The 22,307-nt window shown below is 48.7% G+C and overlaps 1 protein-coding gene across 1 annotated transcript in view; it reads right to left on the reverse strand.

The window, feature by feature from the left end:
- Window positions 1-22,307, reverse strand: part of LOC138837093 (1-phosphatidylinositol 4,5-bisphosphate phosphodiesterase eta-1-like) — a 120,872-nt gene that overhangs the window by 29,503 nt on the left and 69,062 nt on the right. The window contains exons 6-11 of the mRNA XM_070035882.1: window positions 21,755-21,925; window positions 17,189-17,282; window positions 15,341-15,544; window positions 14,630-14,750; window positions 10,597-10,768; window positions 4,717-4,824 (exon numbers count right to left, since the gene is read on the reverse strand). Of these exons, the coding sequence (XP_069891983.1) occupies window positions 4,717-4,824; window positions 10,597-10,768; window positions 14,630-14,750; window positions 15,341-15,544; window positions 17,189-17,282; window positions 21,755-21,925 (870 nt within the window). The remainder of the gene's footprint in view (window positions 1-4,716; window positions 4,825-10,596; window positions 10,769-14,629; window positions 14,751-15,340; window positions 15,545-17,188; window positions 17,283-21,754; window positions 21,926-22,307) is intronic.

The raw sequence follows: 22,307 nt of genomic DNA on the forward strand, positions 1-22,307 counted from the left end.
CACATAGGCAAATGTACAGCCCAGAAGAACAAATACACGTGTGGCTGTGGTTTATTACAATAGTGTCATTCAGTCCAGGAGTTCATCCAATCGCAGTACTGAAGCAAAGCTGAGGCCCAAGCCTGACCCCAGGGCCTGGCGGCGCGGTGTTGCTGGGGGCCAGGGACCAGTGGGAGAGGGGGGCAGGAGTGCAATTGGACGGGTCAGGAGGGCTTTGTCTGAGGACACACGCCACTGTTCTGAGGCATCACCTCTCACCCATCGCTCCCTCCGCTGCCAGTCACACACACACACACACACACCCTTATTTGGTCTCCAGCATCCTTCCAGAAGCAGAGCGTCACCCCACCTGAGTCTGAGACAGAGCACAGGGAGGAGAGAAGTGGGTCAGAGGTTAGAGGACACAAGTGTGTCCTTGCACACAGAGGTCACCAGATATGTGAGCAAAGTTCCCAGGCAAATGACTTCATCGTCTCTGGGCTGAGACCCTGGCCTTGGGGGGGGCGTTGGAAAGCCCCCCCTTTTTGAAGCAGTCAAAGCTGAGGCATTTTGCTTTCAAAACAAAGCAAGGGAAATGTGGGGAATCCCAGCAGCTCCTGTGCCTTTGTCCTCTTGGGGCATCTATCCGGCAGCTGGGGCTGCATCTTACTCTCCCTCCTTCTGCAGCGCCTCCCCCACCATTCTCCAGCCCATCTCCCGGACCTGTGGGCTGATGCTGCTAGCCATTTCCCCTGCACCCCTGCACCCCTGCACCCTCTCCCCTCACTCCAGCCCACTACTTCAGCCCCCTCAGCTCACTCTCTTCTGATCCAGGACCAATTATCATGGTAAGAAACAGCCGGACTCTTCCAGTCCACCTCCCCACTTCCCCACTCCCATGCGAGGCCATGACCTGCCGCCCCACACAGGCGTGTTCGGGAGAAGCCCTCGCTGCCTTGAGAGGTCACGCATCACCGGCTGCTCATGAGGGCTCTGAGGCTGAGTGTCAAGATTCATCACCTTAGAAGGGTCCAAAGCATCCAGTGAGTGGCCTAGAAAGGAAGATGAGCCCAGAGCTAAGGAGTGGGAAGGGAAGGGAACGGTAGACAGGTGTAAAGAGAGATGGGTGCCAGCTTTCAGAGTATCAGTGCAGTATGAAAGTGTCTTACCCACTACTGTGACAGGTGCATGTGGTGTAGGTTGAGGCCTGGTGTTTGTGGGTAACCTCCATGTAATGGGGGGAGGGGGATATAGCTGATGTTTGTCCCTAATATGTTCAGTGAATACAAGACAAAAAAAACAGAAAAACATCAGAAGAGGAAAAATGCAATGCAGGTGGGATGTAGGGTGGACAGGCTGTGAGGCACACCGGCGTCTGATGACCCATGCATAGGAGAGTGGCTGCCCACTGGCACCCTGGACCAAGCTGCCAGGTCACTGTACTGTGGGTGAAAGGAACTTGTCCACTATGCCTGGGAGCTGTGGGATTCTTGGGTTCCTGAACACACTGGTCTTGCTCCATAGCATGAGCCAGATTTGCATTATGGCTAAAGCCACAAAACAATCCAAGGCAGGAAAAGCTTAAAGGTTGCAACAACTCCAGCCACAGTGGGATTGCATTGCGTTAGCACAGCCTGAGGCTGCGGTGGAGGAACTGAGGGCTGCAAGGAATCCCACCTCCGGCTTTGCTTCCCAGGCTGGGGAATGCCTGGCAACCACAAAACGGGCTTCTCAGCGAGGAGAGGAATCGCCTCCCGGACTCGCTGCTTCCAGATCTGCTCTTGACACTTTTCCTGGAGCATCCATCCAAAGCGAATAAACCCTTCACATGTATGTACACACAGAGTCAAAATGTAATCACACATACATGAACAGCAGCACATAGCTCACCACCTACAATGATCTAATGCAGTATATATTGTATTAATCTGGCTCATTTCTTATCTACCTTCTTCTGGCCCCATAATGGACCAGTGGACCACTTCATGGAAGTCATAGCTTTTGTCCATGTTGCTGACAAAGATCTCTCTTCCCAAAACCTATAATGCTAACAACACATCTCCTATAGCAGGTGCTCGGTAAAAAACTGTTGAATGCACAGAGAATCTCATGTTGCCTTGCTAGGGCTGTAGCCCATGTCTATTTAGCTACAGGTGCCTAGAAACTAACAGGAGGCTTTGTGTGCCGCCTGAGGCAGCCAGCAGGCGGGACTCCAGCTCCTTCCCAGAAAACCACATCAGAAAACCACATTCGAAACCAGAGGAGCTTCAAAGTAGAACTTGATCTCGACTCGAGGAACAAATGGACACACTGGGATGATAGTTAAAGCCTAGCCCTCATTTTCACTAAAACAGTACTCCTTAAACATTAACATAGTGGCATCTCTGTGCTTCCAGCCTCTGAGCTGGTAGCCAAGAGAGCTGGGAATCAAGGTGTACAGTAATGAAAAGTCAAGCTTACAAAATACATCTAGCCAGGCACCGCAATGAACTCCTGCACTCCTAATACTCAGGAGGCTGAGGCAGGAGGATTGCAAACTCAAAGCCAACCCAGGCTACATTAAAAAAAAAAAAAGGTCTCAAAACAAGAACAAAATGAACAAGTGAAAAGTAAAAATAAAAAGGTTAATTATCCAATACTTCAAGTCACTAGTTACAAAAATAGCAAATATCTAGAAGAGTAAATAAGAAACTGAAGTATGTTCAGAGCTGGTTGCTCCCACCTGTAATCCTAGCTACTCAGAAGGCTGAGATCTGAAGCTCACAGTTCAAAGTGTGAGAATCTTATTGTAAGGTCCACTCCTAGATGGCTAGCAGACTCCACCCTCCTCGCAGCAAAGTCTCCACCCAGTACCTGCATTACCTAGGCAACTGGCACACCTGGAAGAGGTCACATCTGCATCCGCTGAGGTCACATCTGAATTTGATGTGGCCACACCTTTCTCCACCCATACCCTAGATAAGGCCTAGCCCAGGCCCAGAGGCCCTCTCTCGCTGCTCTTTTCTACCTCTCTCGCTGTTCTTTTCTAGCTCTATCTATCTCTCTCTGCTCTTTCTCTGCTCTAGCTCTTTCCTCTCTCTTTCCTCTCTTTCCCAACTCTCTCTTTCCCAGGCCTTTCCCAACTGCATGGAGTGCCAACCTTGCCTGGTCCCAGCAGGTCTACTGAATAAACCTACCCCTTACCTGAATACCACGTGTGTGCTGCAGTTCTTACTCGGATACCTCTTTTTAAAAACCTAACACTTATCTTCAATTAACCACCAGAAAAACAGAAGTAGTGCTGTAGCTCACTGTGTTAAGAGTACTAGCCTTGAGCAAAATGAGCTCAGGGACAGTGCCCAGGCCACATGGTCACCACCAACAACAACAAAAGAAACTGAAATGTTAACCATTTCAGCTGTGTAAAACCTATTTAATTTTTCTGTAACTGTCACCCAATTGGGGGTATTTAACTGACTTAAGAGAAGCTATCAGAAGTGAAGAGGTTAGCCAGGCTCGGGCTATAATCTTATAATCCTAGTTACTCAGGAGGCTGAGAGCTGAGGATTGTGGTTCAAAGCCAGCCTGGGCAGAAAACTCCGTGAGATGTTTATCTCCAATAAACCACTAGAAAACTGGAAGTGGTGCTGTGGCTCAAGTGGTAGAGCGCTCACCTTGATCTGAAGAGCTGAGGGACAGTGCCCAAGCCCCATGATTGACAAAAAAAAAAAAAAAGAAGAAGTGCCCGCCCACCCCCCTTTCCCCCCGACCTCACTTCAACTTACTCTTCTCCATTTCACTACTTTACAATAAATAAAACCCAGGACAGAAGCATTGGCGGGACTTGGCTGTCACTTATCTCTTGTTCCTTCCGGAAACAGTCTCTTACAGGCAATCACAGCACAATTTAGTGAAGAGAAGATTGTTAATAATACACTGCTGAGTTCAACGACCGCTGAGCTCAGGGCAATGATATCAATCAGGGGAATTTATACAAAATGGATCTGTTTTTAGAGGGCAGAATAACAGCCCTGATGTCCAAAAGAATTCCACCCAGCAGACCGCGGCAGCAATGGAGTCCCAGGCCTCAGGCACATCCCCTGAGGCGTCCTGAGGCTCTGGCCTCACTGGAGCCAGGGTGAGCTGGGGCTCACCCTTGTCCCCAAGCCTGCGTTCCCCCAGGTTTGTGGAGGCCCCAGGGGACGTGGGGAAAGGGTGCTTTTCTGCAGGGCGGGTCTCCAGCCAGGAAGCCCACGAAGGGAAATAACCATTCTATGCTGTGTTGCTGACAACATCACAAATGAATCACCATGTGGACGCTTGTGCCTTGACAGGCACTGGGGCCACCCGGGAGCGGGCAGGACCGCAGGAGCTCTGACCTGCCCGGTCGTGGAGTGTGGTTGGACAGGAGCGTGAGGCAGGAGTTAAGACCAGGCTAGTGTTGAAAGACACTGACTTTTGCGACCGCAGTTTGAAGTTTAGCTGAGTCAAGATAGGAGGGGACTTGTCTGTGGGGACGGGGTCAGATGGGGCATCGAGAACATTCCTTCCAGTTCTAAGGCACACGAAACCTGGACTCACAGACGGAGTAAACGAGCAGCTGTGTGCAGGTGCGCAGTGATTTCCTTTAAATTCCCTTATAGCCCAGAGCCTCCTGCGAGGGAGGAGGAGGCCGGCGCGGCCTGGAACCTGTGCTGATTGCCAGGTGCCCAGAGGGGCCCCGCCCCCGCCCCCCCCAACCCCGCCTGTGTGACTCACGCAGTGCAGCTTAAACTTGCACTCATCTTCAATCTCATCGGCGCTGTCCTCATCCGACACCTCTCCTTCCTCCGCGTCATCCCCAAGGTGGTAAGGCAACTTCTTGCCCTGAAAGGAATCAAAGCAATGCATTTAAACTGAAAACTCACAAGAGCCAGAGACAAGAAGCAGCACACCCAAGGACAGGTGAATGGATGCGAGGGAGTACTCATTTTGGTGGCTCAGTGGTAGAACACTTGCCTTGCATGCTCGAGGCCCTGGGTTCGATTCCTCAGCACCACATAAGCAAAAAGAAAAAAGCCGGAAGTGGCGCTGTGGCTCAAGTGGTAAAGCACTAGCCTTGAGCTGAAGAGCTGAGGGATAGCACCCAGGCCCAGAGTTCAGGCCCCACGACCGGACCACCCCCCCCCAAAAAAAAGAAGAAGAAAATTCCGGTACACATTAAAGCACGGATGGATGAGCCTTGCAGACACTAAGACAGATGGCATAGCCAGAAACAAAAGACAGAATCCATGATTCCGTGCACACAGGGGACCTGGAACAGCTGAGTTCACAGAGGAGAAAATAAAATGGAGGTGAGCCACACAGGATTTTATTTTTATTTTTACTTATTTTTTGGTGAGGGCACCAGTTCCAGGGCTGGAGCTCAGGGCCTTACCCTCTTGCTTATTGGCTTTTTCACTTAAGACTGCCCTTCTTCCACTTGAGCCACACCTCCACTTCCAGCTTTTTGCTGGTAAACTGGAGATAAGAGGCTCTCAGATTGTTCTGTCCAGGCTGGTTTCAAACAGCAATCCTCAGATCTCAGACTCCTGAGTAGCACGGATTACAGGACTGAGCCACTGGGCACACCCTGCAGTGCGAATGCTTTTAAATAGGACTAAAGCACTTGAAAACAATCAGGGCAGTAGGTAGATTTTGTTATATAATTGACCACAATTTTTAAAAGGGAAAACTTGAGGTTCAATGAGCTAGCCTGTGGTTGATCATTACTTCAGCCTGACTAGAAGGCACACAGCTTAAATTAGGAGTAATTAAAAACAGAGAAAGGCCGGGCGCTGGTGGCTCACACCTGTAATCCTAGCTACTCAGGAGGCTGAGATCTGAGGATCGCAGTTCAAAGCCATCCTGGGCAGGAAAGTTCGTGAGACTCTTATCTCCAATAAACTACTAGAAAACCGGAAGTGGCTCTATGGCTCCAGTGATAGAATGCTAGCCTTGAGCTAAAGAGTTCAGGGACAGCGCCCAGGCCCTGAGCTTAAGACCCATGACCAACTAAAAATAAAAAATAAAATAATAAAAAAAAAAAGAGAGAAAGGACTTTTAAGGAAAGGCAGTCTTACTACATTCCACTAAGTGTAATTAATGAAGGACACTTATTTTATGAAAATTCAGACAAGTTTCTTTCATTATGTGAGTAAGCGTACACGTGACCGCACTCCATCATCTACAACCACTGGAGGTGTAAGGTTGCCCAGGGTCCTTGGTGGAACCCAATCCTATGGGTACTGGGGTGATGGTGTTTTGAGGTCGGGCCACTGGCTGTGGTTGAGCCACTCCCCTGTCCCATGCTCCGCCCTGGCCCCACAGACACTGGAGCCACCAGAGCCACTTCTGGTGCAGGGACAGTTCCCGCTGTCTGGCATTTTGTTACAGCAGCCCGATAGGTCAAGACTCCAGCCATCAAGACAAGGCCCACCACAAGCTGCTGGTTCTAAGCAGGTTCAAGGCACCTGTACATACATGCCCACACCTACAATGTGCACAGGCACACCTGCATGCCTGGACCTCGACACCTGCATACCTGCACACCTACACCCACACACCTGCATGCCTGGACCTCCGCACCCACACCTGCACACTTGCACACCTACACCCACACACCGGCATGCCTGCACACCCACACTTGCATGCCTGAACACCTGCACACCCACACCTGCATGCCTACATACTTGCACACCCACACCTGAATACCTACACAGCCACAACTGCATGCCTGCACAGCCACACCTTCATGCCTGCACAACTGTACCACACCTGCACACCTACACCCACACACCTGCATGCCTGCACCTCCACACCCACACCTGCATACCTGCACACTTACACCCACAAACCTTCATGCCTGAGCACCTGCACACCCACACCTGCATACCTGCACACCTGCACAGCCACACCTGCATGCCTGCACACCTACACCTGCACACCTACATGCCTGCACACCTATACCTGCACACTTGCATGCCTGCACACCTACAATGCACATATGCACACCTGCACACCCACACCTGCATACCTGCATACTCACACTGCATGCCTGCATACCTGCAGACCTACACCCACACAACTGCATGCCTATACCTGCACACCCACACCTGCATACCTGCACACCTGTACAGCCACACCTGCATGCCTGCACCCCTGCACAGCCACACCTGCATGCCTGCACACCTGCACACCCATACCTGAATGCCTGCATACCCACATCTGCATACTTGCATGCCTGCACACCTACACCTGCACACATGCACACCTGCACACCCACACCTGCATGCCTGCATACTCACACTGCATGCCTGCATACCTGCAGACCTATACCCACACAACTGCATGCCTGCACCTCCACAACCACACTTGCATTCCTGCACACCTGCACAGCCACACCTGCATGCCTGAATACCTGCACACCCATACCTGAATGCCTGCACACCCACATCTGAATGCCTGCAAACTTGTATACCCACACACCTACACTTGTGCAGCTTCACATCTGCACACCTACACTCTTCACACTCAACAAGCCAAGTTTCTCCTGCATAGCCTGCAGTCCCAAACTACTTCTGACACCTCACCAAAATACACGCCAGAAATCGGGGCAGGGGCTTAAGCAAAGGAAAATTCCTATAGTAAGATTTAAGACACCTGAGAGAAAGATAGCATTACACCCATCCATCAGTAACCATGGAAAATGCTTCCGGAACCTATCTCAGGTACCAACATCTAAAAACACTGTACAAGTCTTTTACAGAAAATGGTGTGTTATTCTCACACCACCTACACATCCCCCTGCTTAAATTGTCTCCGGATGCTCTTAAATACTTCACACGCTATTCCTAATGAGAGGAGGAGAGTCTGCACATGCCAGCCACCAGGCTCAGACCTGAAGTCCTAGCCAGAAGGCAGAGCTCAGGAGAACCACAGTCGGGGCCGGTCAGCAAGTTCACGAGATATCCCCATCTCAGCCAGCAGCCAGCTGGCACAGTGGCACATGGCCATCATCTCAGCTGTATAGTACGCACAAATAGGAGAACTGTGATCCAGACCGGCCCAAACAGGGAAAAAGTGAGCCACTATCTCAAAAGAAATTGAGCAAAAGGAGCCAGAGGCCTGGCACAAGTCAAGGTGAAATGACTGTCTAGCAAGCACAAAGCCTTGACCACAAAAAACAAGTATTTTTGATATGTGGGTGGTTAAATCTGCCAATATAGGAGAGCTGACTGTACAATAATGTTCTTACGATCTTGGTGAACTATAAAAACACAGGGGAAAGACTGGAAAGAAATATGATTTCATTGTTCAAAGTGTAATTATCTCTAAATCAGAGTATCGTGAGCAGTGTTTTCTCCCTTTCTATGTTCCTCAATTTACATCAATTTACATTCAGAAAAAGGACCGCAATTTTAGAATGCAGTAGAGGGCGGGGCCGCAGGGACTAGACCAGAGGCTCTGGGTCGCTGGGGCTGCTGCCTGAATGGCTGGCTGCCTCTGGAGCAGAAGGAAATGCTAACAAACTCTGCAGGCAGGCATGGAGGCGCTGAAGCTGAGTGGCCAAGGCTGATGGGTAAGTGCCCTCCCTCCCTCCCTCTCCTCTTCTTCCCTCTCTCTTTCTCTCTCTCCAGAGGTCTTGAACAGAGGATCTAGCTAAACCACACCCAGGTTCCTACAGGGACACGGGACAGTGGAATGAGTTGTTTGTTGTTCAAGACTGCTCACTGGGGGGATGTTTATGACACTGAACACAATCCAAACCAGGACGAACCCAGTGAAGACGCCGCTCGGGCATCCGCACACCTGGCCACAGAGCCCACGGCTCTGAACCTCGTGGCCCACAGAATAGCAGTCAGGAAGTACTGGCAGAAAGGCTGCATGGGGACTCGGGGCTTCTGACGCCGAGGGGCCGGGGGCCAGCTGGCCTCTGGGTCTAGATGGGGCCCCCGGCATCTACGTTAGAACAACAGCAAGCACACATGTCTAGGCCATGGCAGCGGGTTTGCGCCATGCCTCACCAGGCAGGTGTTCTACTGCTTGAGCCATGCCTCCAGCTCTTCTTACCATGTCACCAACCATTTCTTCTGAGTCAGTGTTGTCTTGGGTCCAGTGGCAAAACCCAAGATGGACCAGTGTGCAGACACAGAAAATACAACTTCTCAGCTGTCAGATCCCAGAGCCCAGTGATGGCCTCTGACCTCAGACTCTGAGCCAGACTGGTGTGCACAGGTCCTGACACCATGGCTGTGCCCAAAGGGGCCCGCACCCAGTCCTCAGCAATGCAGGTTGCCCCTGGAGGACGCAGCCCATACCACCTACCTTATCATGCCAACTGCCCACAAAATGATTACAGGATGGGGAGCCTGTCTAACCTGTCTACCGTCTAACCCAGAAAATGGTTTTGAACACAGGGGTCAGCTTCCACAAGACTGGGCAAGCTTTTCGTATTGCTGGTGAGCGTTAGTTGTTGTATTATCTACAACTTTTATCCAGGACACTTCTTCGCAGTTTTAGAATCTGTCGTTTTCATTTAATTGACAGAAAACCAAGTTCTGGTAGGTTCTAAAGATGAATACTCCTGAGCAGTGTGCCCACCTCTCCTTTCTCATTGAAGTCCTGGCATGGAATCATTTGTTTCCTCCAAGTTCTCATTCTCCTGTACATTTGGTAAAATACAACCCAGCCAACAATTCATTGCTGTTGTTTTGGGTTTTGGGTGCCAGTAGTAGGACCCAAACTCAGGGCCTATGACCTGTCCCTTAACTATTTTGCTCAATTAGTGCTCTACCACCTGAACCACAGTACCACTTCTGAGTTTCTGGTGAGTAACTGAAGATAAGCAGCAGGGGCTGGCTTAGAATCTCTATCCTGGGATCTGCCTCCTGAGTAGTTCGGATTACAGAGGTGAATCACTGGCACCTGGCTTTCCTTTGTCTTTCACCTCAAAAGAATGTAGCCATCAAAAACTGGTTTGGGTCCACACATACAATTCACCAAAACTAAGAAAAATCATAGAGTCGGCAGTCAGAAAGCCCAAGGGGCTGTCTTCCTGACTGTGTCTGCACCTACAGTATCCGCTGTCCCTGGAAAGAGACCCTCTGTGATGCCATCCCTCACCTGCCTCTCGCCCACCACGTGCCGTCTCTGGAACAGCGCTTCTCACGGATACACGCGGGGGCTGATCAACCGTGACAATATATCTTTTTTTGACAGACAGTTATTGGAGCTTGAAATGGGAGGAAGAGATGTGAACAAAAGGCCTTGGCTGGGGATGTGGGGAGCTGTCTGGCTCCTGCCCCGGATGCTGCCGTCCGCACTGACAGCACAGACTCAAGGGTTATACCTGTCCCTTCACATCGTAAAGTAAAGCTCAGAATACGTAGCAACACCACAGTGACGCAGCCCCAGAACTGATGCACTGCATCAGAACTGCCTCTCCTGATGCACACACAGGTCTAGAAAACCTGTGTGCCTGCAGGCCAACCACTGCTCTTGAGAGTATGCAGGGTTCTCCCAGGGTGGCTTCCATGCCCGCACCACCTGAGTGGGGATGGGGGAGGGAGAGGGGAGAGGCCCAGCTGGCCTGGATGCCCGCGCCGTCTGGGCCATTACCTTCACCAGAACTTTGCCTTTCAAGCTCTGAGGGCTTGGGAGCTGCCTGCCGTCCCCGGCATCCACACTTGACAGGTCCAGCTTGTCCCCGAATATCCCCTTCAGGTACTGAGCAATCTTCCGTTGCTGCTGGATGCTGCAGTGGTTCTCAATGGACAGGATCACGGGGAACCTATGCAAGAGTGGGAGGGCGGCGGCGTGAGCCAGGGGCAGCACCAGAGGCCCGGACCCCCAAGTCAGTGCCCACTGCAGCCCTGCAATCTCACGACAGGAGCTGCGGCCGTGCGGGGGACACGCTGATTCTACAAGCAAGATTAGAGGCACATTAGAAATACACCGCTAAGCCAGTGAACTCTGCTAGGTGGAATGACTGAACTGTGCTCACCGTGTGAAATGATGAAGGCCAGGAGTTGGCATCTGGCAAAAAGGTGAGGAGAGGGAGCACATTACGTATGTGTTAAAAAGAATTAAAGGAATGAACGCTTAACGGGGGAGGAAAATTATGAAATGTATTTTCCTCTTGTGTGTTCAAATGCCCAGGTATTTCTGAGACCATTGCATATCATGAAACACACTCAAAGTGTGTGTACAAACACATGAAAACATATATAGATAAAGATAGAGATACATGCAGATATGTAGAGATAGAGATCAAGATATACTGATACAGATATAGACAGATATATTGATCTGGATATAGAGATAGATAGACAAATAGACATTGATACAGACAGATATAGATATATTGATATGGATATAGAGATAGGTATCTAGAGATGATACATAGATAGAGATATAGAGATATAGATGAATATTGCTACAGATACAGATATAGATATGTGGATACAGATAGTGATATACAGATATAGGTATAGATCAAGATATACATCCTCAACTTGGAAATTGCTACTGAGGATAAAATAACACAATGGACTTTGTATGTTGTGGCATCACGTGTTGGACATCTCAAAATGATTTCAGGCAGGGTTATACACTCGTCTTTAGTTTTACAATAAAAGAAGCCAAGCGTTCATGCTTCGCCAGCATGCAGGAGTCTGTACAGAAGCTGCAGGTCCCTGTAAGGTAACTGACTGCCCAGCAACTCACTGAGAGCCAGATCGGTCCACAGCCCCAGAGCGTGAGGAGCTGAGAAAGTCAGGCTTGCTCCTCAACTTTTTTCTTCAGAATGAGAAATTACTTCAAACTCAGATTTATTCGTAGTTTCTCCCATTTTCCATCACATACAAGGCATTCTTTGTCAAGAATATATAACCAACATTTAAACTGCGTAAAAACTGTTTCTCTGGACCTTTCAGAGAGGCACAAACTCCCAATGACAGCCACTGAGCTCCTGGAATGACTTTCTGTCCCTGTCAGCAAAACCTGGTACTGCAGGTGACAGAGGGCGAGGTGAACCTGGACGATGAAGCCAGCTGGGTCCTGACCAACCTAACCTGCCTTGGGACCCTAGAGTGCTGGGAAGAAAAGCCAGCATGCCAACAGGCATGATAGCTCACATGTGTAATCCCAGCTGCTCGGGCGGCAGAAGGTTAGGAGGATCAAAGTTCAATGACAGCTAGAACAAGCTATCATCTCAGCAGGGAGCATATGACTGTCCACCCAGCTGCCCAGGAGTCCCAGCGAGAAGAACCGCAACCCCAGGTCAGCCGGGGCAAGGAGCAGGACCCGAGTTCTAGAAGGGAAGAAGTAAGCTGAAAGCCAGATGCTCGATGTGTGGTTGAAGTGGTAACGTGCCTGCTTCTCAAGCTCAACACCCTGAGTTCAAAGCCTAGCACCACCTGCCCCCAAAGGGCACCCGTGGAAAATGTAGTAAACAGGCATGGTGTTCCTGTAGAGACCTCCACACAGGAGATGAAGAGTTAAGTCGGGAGGTCCTTGGAGCACAGAGAGGCAGCGGAGTCCACACAGCACCTCACACACACTGGGCATGGAGGAAGATCACCACCAACTCCGCCCCGAGGCGTCAGAATCAGGGTTGTGAAAAGCAACCCGAAGCCGGGCACTCAAAAACGCCACACGCTAACCTGTTCTGCACCAAGGGTCTCTTTGTACAGCAGCAGTTTTTCCGCATGCTTAATTAATAAGGCCACATATTAAAAAATGTGAAAGGCCACTAACATCTAGAATATTAATTTTCTGCAACTGTAATTTTTAATTTGCTTCTTTAATTCAAAATTCTTTCTTGCATGCCTGATAGGCGGCAGGGACCCGCTAGGTCACAAAGAATGAATTACAAATGTCTAAGGCATAGTCTTGTATTTTTGGTGAGTTAGCTATTCTGTAGCTTTATTTATTTTTTGTGTCGGGGGGGGGGGTACTCCTGGGGCTTGAATTCAGGGCCTAGGCGCTGTCCCTGAGTTTCTTTTGCTCAAGGCTCTTGGACTTTTCTGCCTGGGCTGGCTTTGAACTATGATCCTCAGATCTCAGCCTCATAACTACCTAGGATTACAGGTGTAAGCTACCAGCACCAGTCTGTCCTGTAGAGTTAAAACAAGCCCAGTTGTCAACAGTGGTAATAAGGCACCACAGGACAGGACAGAGTTATATTCCAGATGCTTAGGCAGGTGTGGAGGCCTCTAATCCTAGCTACTCAGGAGGCAGAGTCTGGAGGATCGTGGTTCATAGGATGCGCCAGCCGAGCAGAAAGTGAGACCCAATCTCAAAAAATAACCAACACACAAAGGACTGATAGAGTAGCTCAAGTGATAAAGCACCAACCACGTAAGACCTTTGAGACCCTGAGTTCAAACTCCAGTACTGATGCATACACACACACACACACACACACACACACACACACAGTCAAAGGATTAGATATTCAGGATGCTAAATTCAGAGAGAAGGGAGGTTTGAATCCGCTGGCGTGGACACGCTCTCCCTGTAGGACAGGCAGGCGGGGTGGGGGAGGGGCACCCCAGGTGGAGAACAGCATTGGCCAGTAGTCTGCTGGTCACTGAATACGATGTCTCTGTGGAGCATTGGAGAAAAGGGCAGGGAAGAGTGGGATGCCTGCAAGGACACAAGGATTCGCTTGTGTGGAACAGGGAGCCTTGGAAGACACCAAGACAAGACTGACAACACGGGCATGGATTTCAGAAAGAAAGCATGGCACCAACCAAAAAAGGTCCATAAGGATGAGAGAAGTCATGGGTGCCAGAGAGACCCCAGGAGGGAGAGCAGAGGGGAATGGGGGAAGCTAGAAAGACTCACCTGTGGCAGAAGCTGCTAGTAGACAGACAAGGCTGCCCCAGCTAAGAGGAAAGAGCGAGAAGCAAGAGGAGGGTTGGCAGAAGGAGGCCACGGGCTCCCCCTGGATGCGAGGCTGTGAGGGCCAGGGCGGGGCTGGCCACGCCGAGCCGAAACCATCATGAGAATAATGAGGAGGATGTTTCTACAGAGATCTTTAACTTAGAGGAAGAGTTCTGGGGGTGTAATTAGTGAAGTATCCAAAGAATGGACCAAAAATGCAATCAATTACGAAACAGTTACAATTAAGGAAGTGAGGGAGATGGACTGGAAACTCACAGGGAAAACAGAAAGAAAGAAGCAATGGCAGCCAAGGAGAAGAGAATGTAATAATGGAGCCCCAAAATGCAGGTGTTGGGGAGCAAACAGTTAAGCTTTTCCAATGCCAATGAAAATGATCAGGTGATCCTAGGATGTCGGCTGCTGCAGCACAGGACAGCCAGAACAGTGGATGCCATTGGGTTTTCATACTGCCTGGAATGTGCACATTGCAACCTGTGTGTCCCGGCTTTGTGTGGAAGTTCTGTGCCCTGGAGCTAGAGATTTTGAGGTCATCCTGTTCAAGGACAAGGTCTAGGAGGCAGGCTGAGGGGACAGGAGAGGAGGGAGCAGAGGATTAGAGAGAGGAGCGGGGTCCCAGGGCATTCCCCCACAGGCCTTGCTGGCTAGGCAGTGGAGGATGGAGAGGCAGGAATAGCAGGAATGGAGAGCAGGAATGCGGGGATGGCTCGGCCTCAAGGCCGGTCGGAGCTCCGGAGGTACTCACTCATTCTTCACAAACGCATGCTTGTTGATGGTCTCCACCACGTCTCTGAAGAGAATCTTGGATGTGAGCGTGTAGCCGTGGTGAACTACTGGCTCTCCATCTGGCCCATCCCAGCAGTCAACTGCCAAAAATCAGATCTCCACATCAACCGCCTGCAGGGCTGTGTCTATCAGCACAGCAGGCTGGACACAGCAGGCACTCTTTTGGACTAAATTTGCCACAGGAGATTATACCTACTAAACTCTGCTGAAGCTGCCAGATGGAGACAAAGGTCTTCTGGCATACTTAATAGAAACAATTGGAGATAATAATTTAACTTCTTTAAATGTTATAGTTTATGAAGATTTTAAAAAATGCTTTGTTTTTGAAATGCGTATAGTTTTACAGAGGTCTATGCTCAGAAGTAGCCTGGAATTTACCAGAAATTCTATTGGAAGTTGACCTAAGTCTAACCAAACATGACCACAGGTGTGATATTTCTTAGTGGACATCTTTGAGCTCACGGCTCCTTCAGCCGATGCTCCTCATGTTACTAATGAGGCTCTCCCTGACTGTCCACTTAAACCCGTTAAGGTTTCCACCAGATTCCTTCCCTCATCGTGAACGGCACAGTGGTTACACATTAACACCAGCTCCCTACTGGCATCTCGGCATCCCACCGATACCAACGCAAATGTGAGCCCCGTTAGCGGGCGGGGGGAGCCCACGCACCTTCCAGGCAGCGGCAGCCCTCCTGGAGCACGCGGGCGTACATGTCCACTCGGGACTGCGAGAGGAGCTGGTCCCCAGTCAGGTAGGTGTTGTGCGAGGACGCAATGTAGTAGTTGCAGAGTGGCTGGTCCATGTCCTGGCACACCTCCTGGTGCACGGGGTTAAAGATGTCACACGCAGGGCTGCGCATGAAGTTCGTGAAGCCTGCGGGAGACCGAACAGAGTGGTGTAACTTTCCACGCGTGCCTCTTAAACTCTCTGATTCAGACAAGGTCCAAGAAGATCCAAAGTGATGTTCATGACAGCTAGGACATTTGCTTGGCATCAAATAGAGGGTCAGCAAGCTGAAGCCGGAGGGGAGAGAGTGATGGAAGGGCCACTGATCAAGAGCCACTGTATGTCAACAGACATGTTGGAATGCAGCTTAGCAGCCACACTTATGCCATCTTTTGGGTGCCCACCAGGGGAAGCCATCACTCCCTAGTACAGAAAAGGCCCACATTAGTTTACCCTTTCTGTCTTTAAACTTGTTTTAAGGATATACAATTTAAAGTTGTTCCTCTTCATTTTAAATACCCTCTTATCCAAGAATAAATTCATGGAACCAAAGCCTCCTGTCAAGGCAGGGTTGTGTTCAGTGCCCGATGCCCAAATCCAGGAGTCCAGGGCCAGCCTGGACAACATAGCCCATGGCTCATAAAAACACAAAGACAAAAGAACAACAGTAGCAGCAGCAAAAAAGTAAACCCTGCCAGACGCAGGTGGCTCACACCTATAATCCTGGCTACTCAGGAGGCTGAGATCTGAGGGTCATAGTTCGAAGCCAGCCTGGGCAGCAAAGTCCGTGAGACTCTTATCTCCAATAAACCACCAGAAAAACGGAAGTGGTGCTGTGGCTCAAGTGGTAGAGCACTAGCATTGAGCTGAAGAGCTGAGAGATAATGCCCAGGCCCACAGTTCAAGCCCCACAACCCACCCCCCCTACACACACACAGAGTCAACACCTTTTTCCCACAGTCACTGGGAGCACTGGAAAACAGGAGACCAACCATCCAATGAGAGAAGCCCAGCTCCAGCCTTGGGAGATATTCCAGACATCTGGGGCACTGTAGTCCCTGAGGGATACCATCTCTTCCTCATGGTTTATTCCCTACAATTAATTTCTCTGCCTCTTTTAAATGCATAGGTTTTAAACAAACATGAGGCTGTATTTATACAATTTTACTTATGTATAAGGTGCTAAGAGCTAGCTTCTGAGTGCGTTTCAGTGTGGGTAGGTTACTTAATTTCTTAGGGTCCCTTTGCCTCAAGGTAACTATAGTAATGAGATTTGTGGTTCTAACAGCTTCTATAATGCTACCTAGCAGGAAAAACCAAGACAGTCACTCTCATTTGGTAAAGAAATATGTCTATTTCAAGCCAGAAGATTCCTAGGTTACTGAGTCTAGGACCAAATCTCCTCTCCTAAAGCACCAGGATGAGCTCTTTCCATGTGAGAAAAGCCCAACACTTCTTGGAATCGATCATACATTGCAGTAACACCTGAGTATGGCAAAAACAAGAGGCAAAAGTGACACTAGGGGTGAGGCTCAAGTGGTTGAGCACCAGACAAGAGCAAAGCAAAGACTTCAAGTATCTGAGTCAAGCCCTAGTACCGGCACAAAAATAAGTAATAAACAAACAAATAAAGTAAGAGAAAAATCATGGCATTTCCTTTGTAGGAAAATATAACTTTTTTTGGCTTTATTAGAATTATCTCAAATTCCACGACTATCTCTTGATTTGGCTGGAATTTAATTTAGCCAACTGAATCAAGGAAAGGGACGTGAAAGCCTATGGTTATTTTACCTTCTATGCCAAGAACATTCTTCGCCTTATTTTCTTCTGAAACTTCGAATTTCTTGATGATGTCAAGACAGTAGTCCACCGTCACATTGCTCATCTAGGCAAAAGAGGACATTAAGAGAGTGCACACAACCTAGTGAGATACACTTCTCCACACAGGAGGTGAGACACTCTTGAGGTGGTTCAAAGTGTGGAGGGATCAGTGCCACACACTGACATATACCTGTAGAGAGAGAGGTGAATCTTAACCCCGCCCCCTACTCATCTTTCCCCATCAGAGAACACCTTCAGTGATGGCACAAAATGCTCTGCCCAGAATAACAAAATAAAACCAGGGATCAATGAAAAATCCATTGCTCTAAATCCACTCACTGCATAGAAACTATCTTCAGAATAAAATGTCCCTTCCGTAAAACGACAGGTGGCTAGCCATCAGTCCATGCGAAAGGCTCGCTGTTATACAAGTGAAACTCTTTGGTGCCTGCTGGTAAATGCCCCATACCAGGTGTGCATCGATGGGACCCTCCACAGAGCAGTTCAGCTCTGGGACTCAGGAGCACAACAGCTAGCAAAAAAACAACAGTAGACAAAAAGCCAGGGACTGCTTGTACTCATACCATCCAGCACCCACATCGGCTGAAGTACCCGCTTCTCAGCCTCTGACTGCCATAAATCTCTGGGTCTGATCCCCAGAGAGGAAATGAAACAGCTGATATTTTGGTTCCGAATCAATTCAGCCTCACAATCTAACACTGACATTTAAAATCACGAATGAATGACAATAGGGAGAATGCTATTTCATATTTCAATTATACTCCTCAAAGCTTTCACTATTGCTCAGGTTCAAGACTGGTGTTTTAGTGACATCTGTTTTTGTTTCCTAAACAGTCCATTTAACAACATTTCCTTTTCTTTTTTTTCTGCAATGGAATGAAGCTGAAGCTGCTGTATAGAGTGCTTCTTTTCCAAGCCAGGTACACCATTGTTGATACCCCTCCCCTATCCCCCCCCAGGGGTTTCTCGTCTTTCCTATGTACCAGCCACTGACTGGGAACACTGTAGATCAATGAGACCCCAGAACCCCCCAGGCACTCTACTGACTGGGCAGCACCTGCTCCCAGCAGCCCCATAGCCTGTCTGCTGCGTGTCAGAGAGATCTGTTTGCACATGTGCTCTTAAAGATACATCACTGCTCTCATGCCATGGAAGACTGAGTTCGCCTTGCAATATTCAGTGCTAAGGCCATTGGTGCACAGATTTGGGGACAAGAACCGGACTCACCCCTTGAGATCTAAAGAATCTCTAAACACCTCTGGAGGGAGTGGGTGAGCAGAAGATTACTTACTAGTTCAAATTTGACATACTGTAATAATGGCTTTTCCATTTATATACCGTTAATGTGAAATCAAGGTTTTCCGTATATAATATTAAGTAGTCTTTTTTTTTGGGGGGGGGGGTCTGTTCATGGGGCCTGAACTCTGGGCCTGGGCACTGTTCCTCAGCTCTTCAGCTCAAGGCTAGCGCTCTACCACTTGAGCCAAAGCACCACTTCCAGCTTTCTTCTTTTTGCTTATGTGGTGCTGAGGAATCAAACCCAGGGCCTCAGGCATGCAAGGCAAGTGCTCTACCACTGAGCCACCTTCCCAGCCCTTAAGCAGTCTTTCTAATAGCCCTTTTAAATGCAATATGTTATCTACCTACTCATCCAGCTTTTGGTGATAGTGGGATTTGAACTCAAGGATTCATACTTTATCTTCACAAGATCTCGCTTTCTATGTGTGTTTATTTCCTCATTCCTCTCTCTTCTATCTCTTCTCTTCTACCACTGGATGTAGGACTTACTATGAATGGAAGATGATATCTCAACCTAATCACATCTATGAACATGTAAATATTTGGCACAAAGGTTCACAGGATCTGGGGGTTCGCCTGGGCATACCTGGGGTCCCTATTCAATCACTACAGCAGGACATAGTTCCCAGAGGACCTTTCTCCGATTTTTAACCTGCTGAGGAGAAACGTGGGGCTTGGGCTAACATCACTGCTAGATCTCCATGTGCTGAAGACGGGTTACCAACAAATGGTGGCTTAAAACAATGGAACTTTATTCTTTCCGAACTCAGGGCAAGGGCTACAGTTCTCTGTGGACAGGTGTTCATTTGATTTTTGCTTTCCTTCTCAGTTTCTGTGGAGGAAAAAAAAAATCCTCAAATCTAGATATATACACAACTGTGCACTTGACCAAAATAGCAAGTGCTGGGCTGCCCTGGACAGTTCCCCAGCCATTCCAACCTAAGGTTGGAATGCCACGGGCAGCTGTCAGGGGAACTCCACCAGATGGTCCTGCACGGCCTCACTGCTGTCCACTGGGTGCTGGCTGGCCTCCACGTTACTGTGTGGTCTCAGCAAGGCTAGCCTGATTTCCTACACTTCTGACATTGTGAATATAGACTCCTCAAGGCTCCCTGGCTGAAGCCCCAGAACCTACACATCACCTGTGCTGCAGTTTCTAAGCCAGCCCAGCCTCCAGAACCACCTTGCAAAGTCACACTGCAAAAAGCCACAGACACAAATCCCAGAGTTCTTGGAGCCATCTTCACCACGAGTTCAGAGCTCACCCAGCACCCTTCCCCACTCCCACCCCCACCCTGAGAAGGTATTTCAGTCTGGATCTTTCTGGTCTGTCTACCTCTAGCACATGCTCTCAGTTTTATACCAGGGTGGAGGAGGGAGAGCAGCTCTTCTGTACCCTGGGGACAGAAGCCCGCCAACCTCCAACCACTACACGGGTTTCCTGCCTTATGAAACCTGTTCACCTCACTCCGGGAGCTGTCTGTGGCTCCTCCAAACAGTGGGTGGTTCTGGGGCCTCTGCTTGCCTGGGCTTAAATCTCAGTGTTCTGGGGTCTAACTTTAGGTCAGACAAGTTGCAGGACATTGCTGCTCCTCTCTCTGCCTCTATTGTCTTACACAGTGGGGAAAGCATCCCTCCTGTATTTTTGGATGGTTTCTGGATGAAAAAAATCATTCCACTTGCAGGGAGGAAGGCCACCACGAGCACGGTGTGCATCCCCAAACCAGCACCCAATGCATCCTAACACTCGACCACTAATTTCACATTTGGACAAAGGAAGCTTTCAGACAAAATGTCCTTTGGGAACTATATTTGAGGCAGCAGAAGGAGTATAATATGTAATTATGCTGAAAGCTCTCTCAAGGCTTTAATTGTGACTAAGACAACAATTCGATAGACACTGGGGGAAAGATCTTAAAGGAACTCATCTATCATGAGGAAAAGTGAAAAAGATAAACGTACACTAGCACCAAAAGAGGGTATTTACAGCAAAGAGCTTATAATTATTTCTCACAAGTGCAAGAAGATTAGAATGACAATGATTCTTAAGGAAACACTCCAATTCCATGGAGGGACAGGACAGAGATGACACATGTAGTTGTAATAAACAGTATTGGGAAACCGTTTCGCTAGAAGAATAAAGAAGCTAATGGGGCGACATTGCACAACAAGATGGATCTATGTCAGGTAAGTTACGGTCAGGAGAGGAACCTGTTGGCCCGGGAATAGAAAAGCTTTGAAAATCCCCCTACCAGTGCCTTTGATGTGTGTGTTTCACGGGAACCGGACAGGGCCCTGGCTCTTGTTTAACAGTGAGGTTTTTCCAGCTCTGTGGTGCTCCACCTCTTGCCTTTCTCTCTTCTTCTTCTGTCCATGACAAAAGTCCAGCTGGGATACCGGTGGCTCCCGCCTGTCATCCTAGCTGCTCAAGAAGCTGGGATCTCAGGATTGTGGCTTGAAGCCAGCCCACCAAAAAGCCAGAAGCAGAGAGCTATGGCTTAAGTGGTAGAGTAAGAAAGCCAAGCAAGAGCCTGTGACCCTAAGTTCAAACCCCCAATGTATTTGCACTAATGATAATACATAAAATTAAAATAAAAGATGGACATGTTCAAACACTGGCCGCCTGATCATTTATATCTATTTCTAATACTTCACACTATTAGTATAAGGAGATCATTGCCGATATATTAAAAATGGAATACATTAGTTAACATTCTTTTTTGGGGGGTGGGGGATATATACATGTACACTCAGGAGAAAAGGAATAAGCCAGTGTGCAAATGATCACTTCCCCTTCCTAGAAACATTTTTTTTTTTTTTTTGGGTCCTGTCGTGAGGCCTGAACTCTAGGCCTGGGCACTGTCCCTCAGCTCTTCAGCTCAAGGCTAGCACTCTACCACTTGAGCCACAGCGCCACTTCCCTAGAAACATATTTTACATGATTCTCAGATAAGATTTTTATGGACCTATGGTATTTACCCTTTATTCTAGGCTTCAAGTACACCCACATCTGTCTCTGAAAGACAAATGTGTATTTCTTGGCAGTATTTTTGTTGTTGGTATTGTTGGTGGTGGTGGTGGTGATAATGATGGTAGTGGTACTCGGGTTTGAACTCAAGGCTCTGTACTTGCTGTGCCAGTGCTCTACTGCTTGAACCACACCTCCAGCCCTCTCAGCAGTATTTTAAAGAACCCAGTTTGGCGATCTAATGATACCTTTTGTTCCACCTTCAAAAACTGAGCCAGCTCGTCCACCGTGAGGTGATCTTTCTTGTCACTGTAGCTCAAGAGTAACAGATAGAGGTCTCTTCTCAAGGACATCATTTTGTAAAACACACAGAACTCTTCAAAGGTCAGCGTACCCTGGTTCTCATCTGTGTCGGCTTCCTGAAAGGGGAGGAAAACCAGACTGTGTGAGGTCTGCAATCATTGCTTCTCTGGAGATAATCCAACCCCGGTCTTCCAGATCTCAGTCTACTGAGTAGCTCACATTATAGGGACGAACCACCAGCACCCAGCTCTTCAAAAAAAAAAATTACTTAATATAGTTTGTTACCATTTAAGGTATTGTTCAAAGGGGTCACAATGCCATAAGTTAGGTAATGAGTACATTTCTCTTCTCTCTCTCTCTTTTTCTCTCTCTCTCTGTCTCTCTGTCTCTGTCTCTGTCTTTCTTTCTCTCTTTCTCTCTTGCATGCGCGCATGTGCACCAATCCTGGGGCTGGGAGGGAGGGAGGGTGGGAGGAATACTGGATCAAATTTTTCCATT

This window comes from Dipodomys merriami, unplaced genomic scaffold, assembly GCF_024711535.1.
Source record: "Dipodomys merriami isolate MVZ:Mamm:240054 unplaced genomic scaffold, mDipMer1.0.p SCAF_261, whole genome shotgun sequence".
Lineage (NCBI taxonomy): Eukaryota > Metazoa > Chordata > Mammalia > Rodentia > Heteromyidae > Dipodomys > Dipodomys merriami.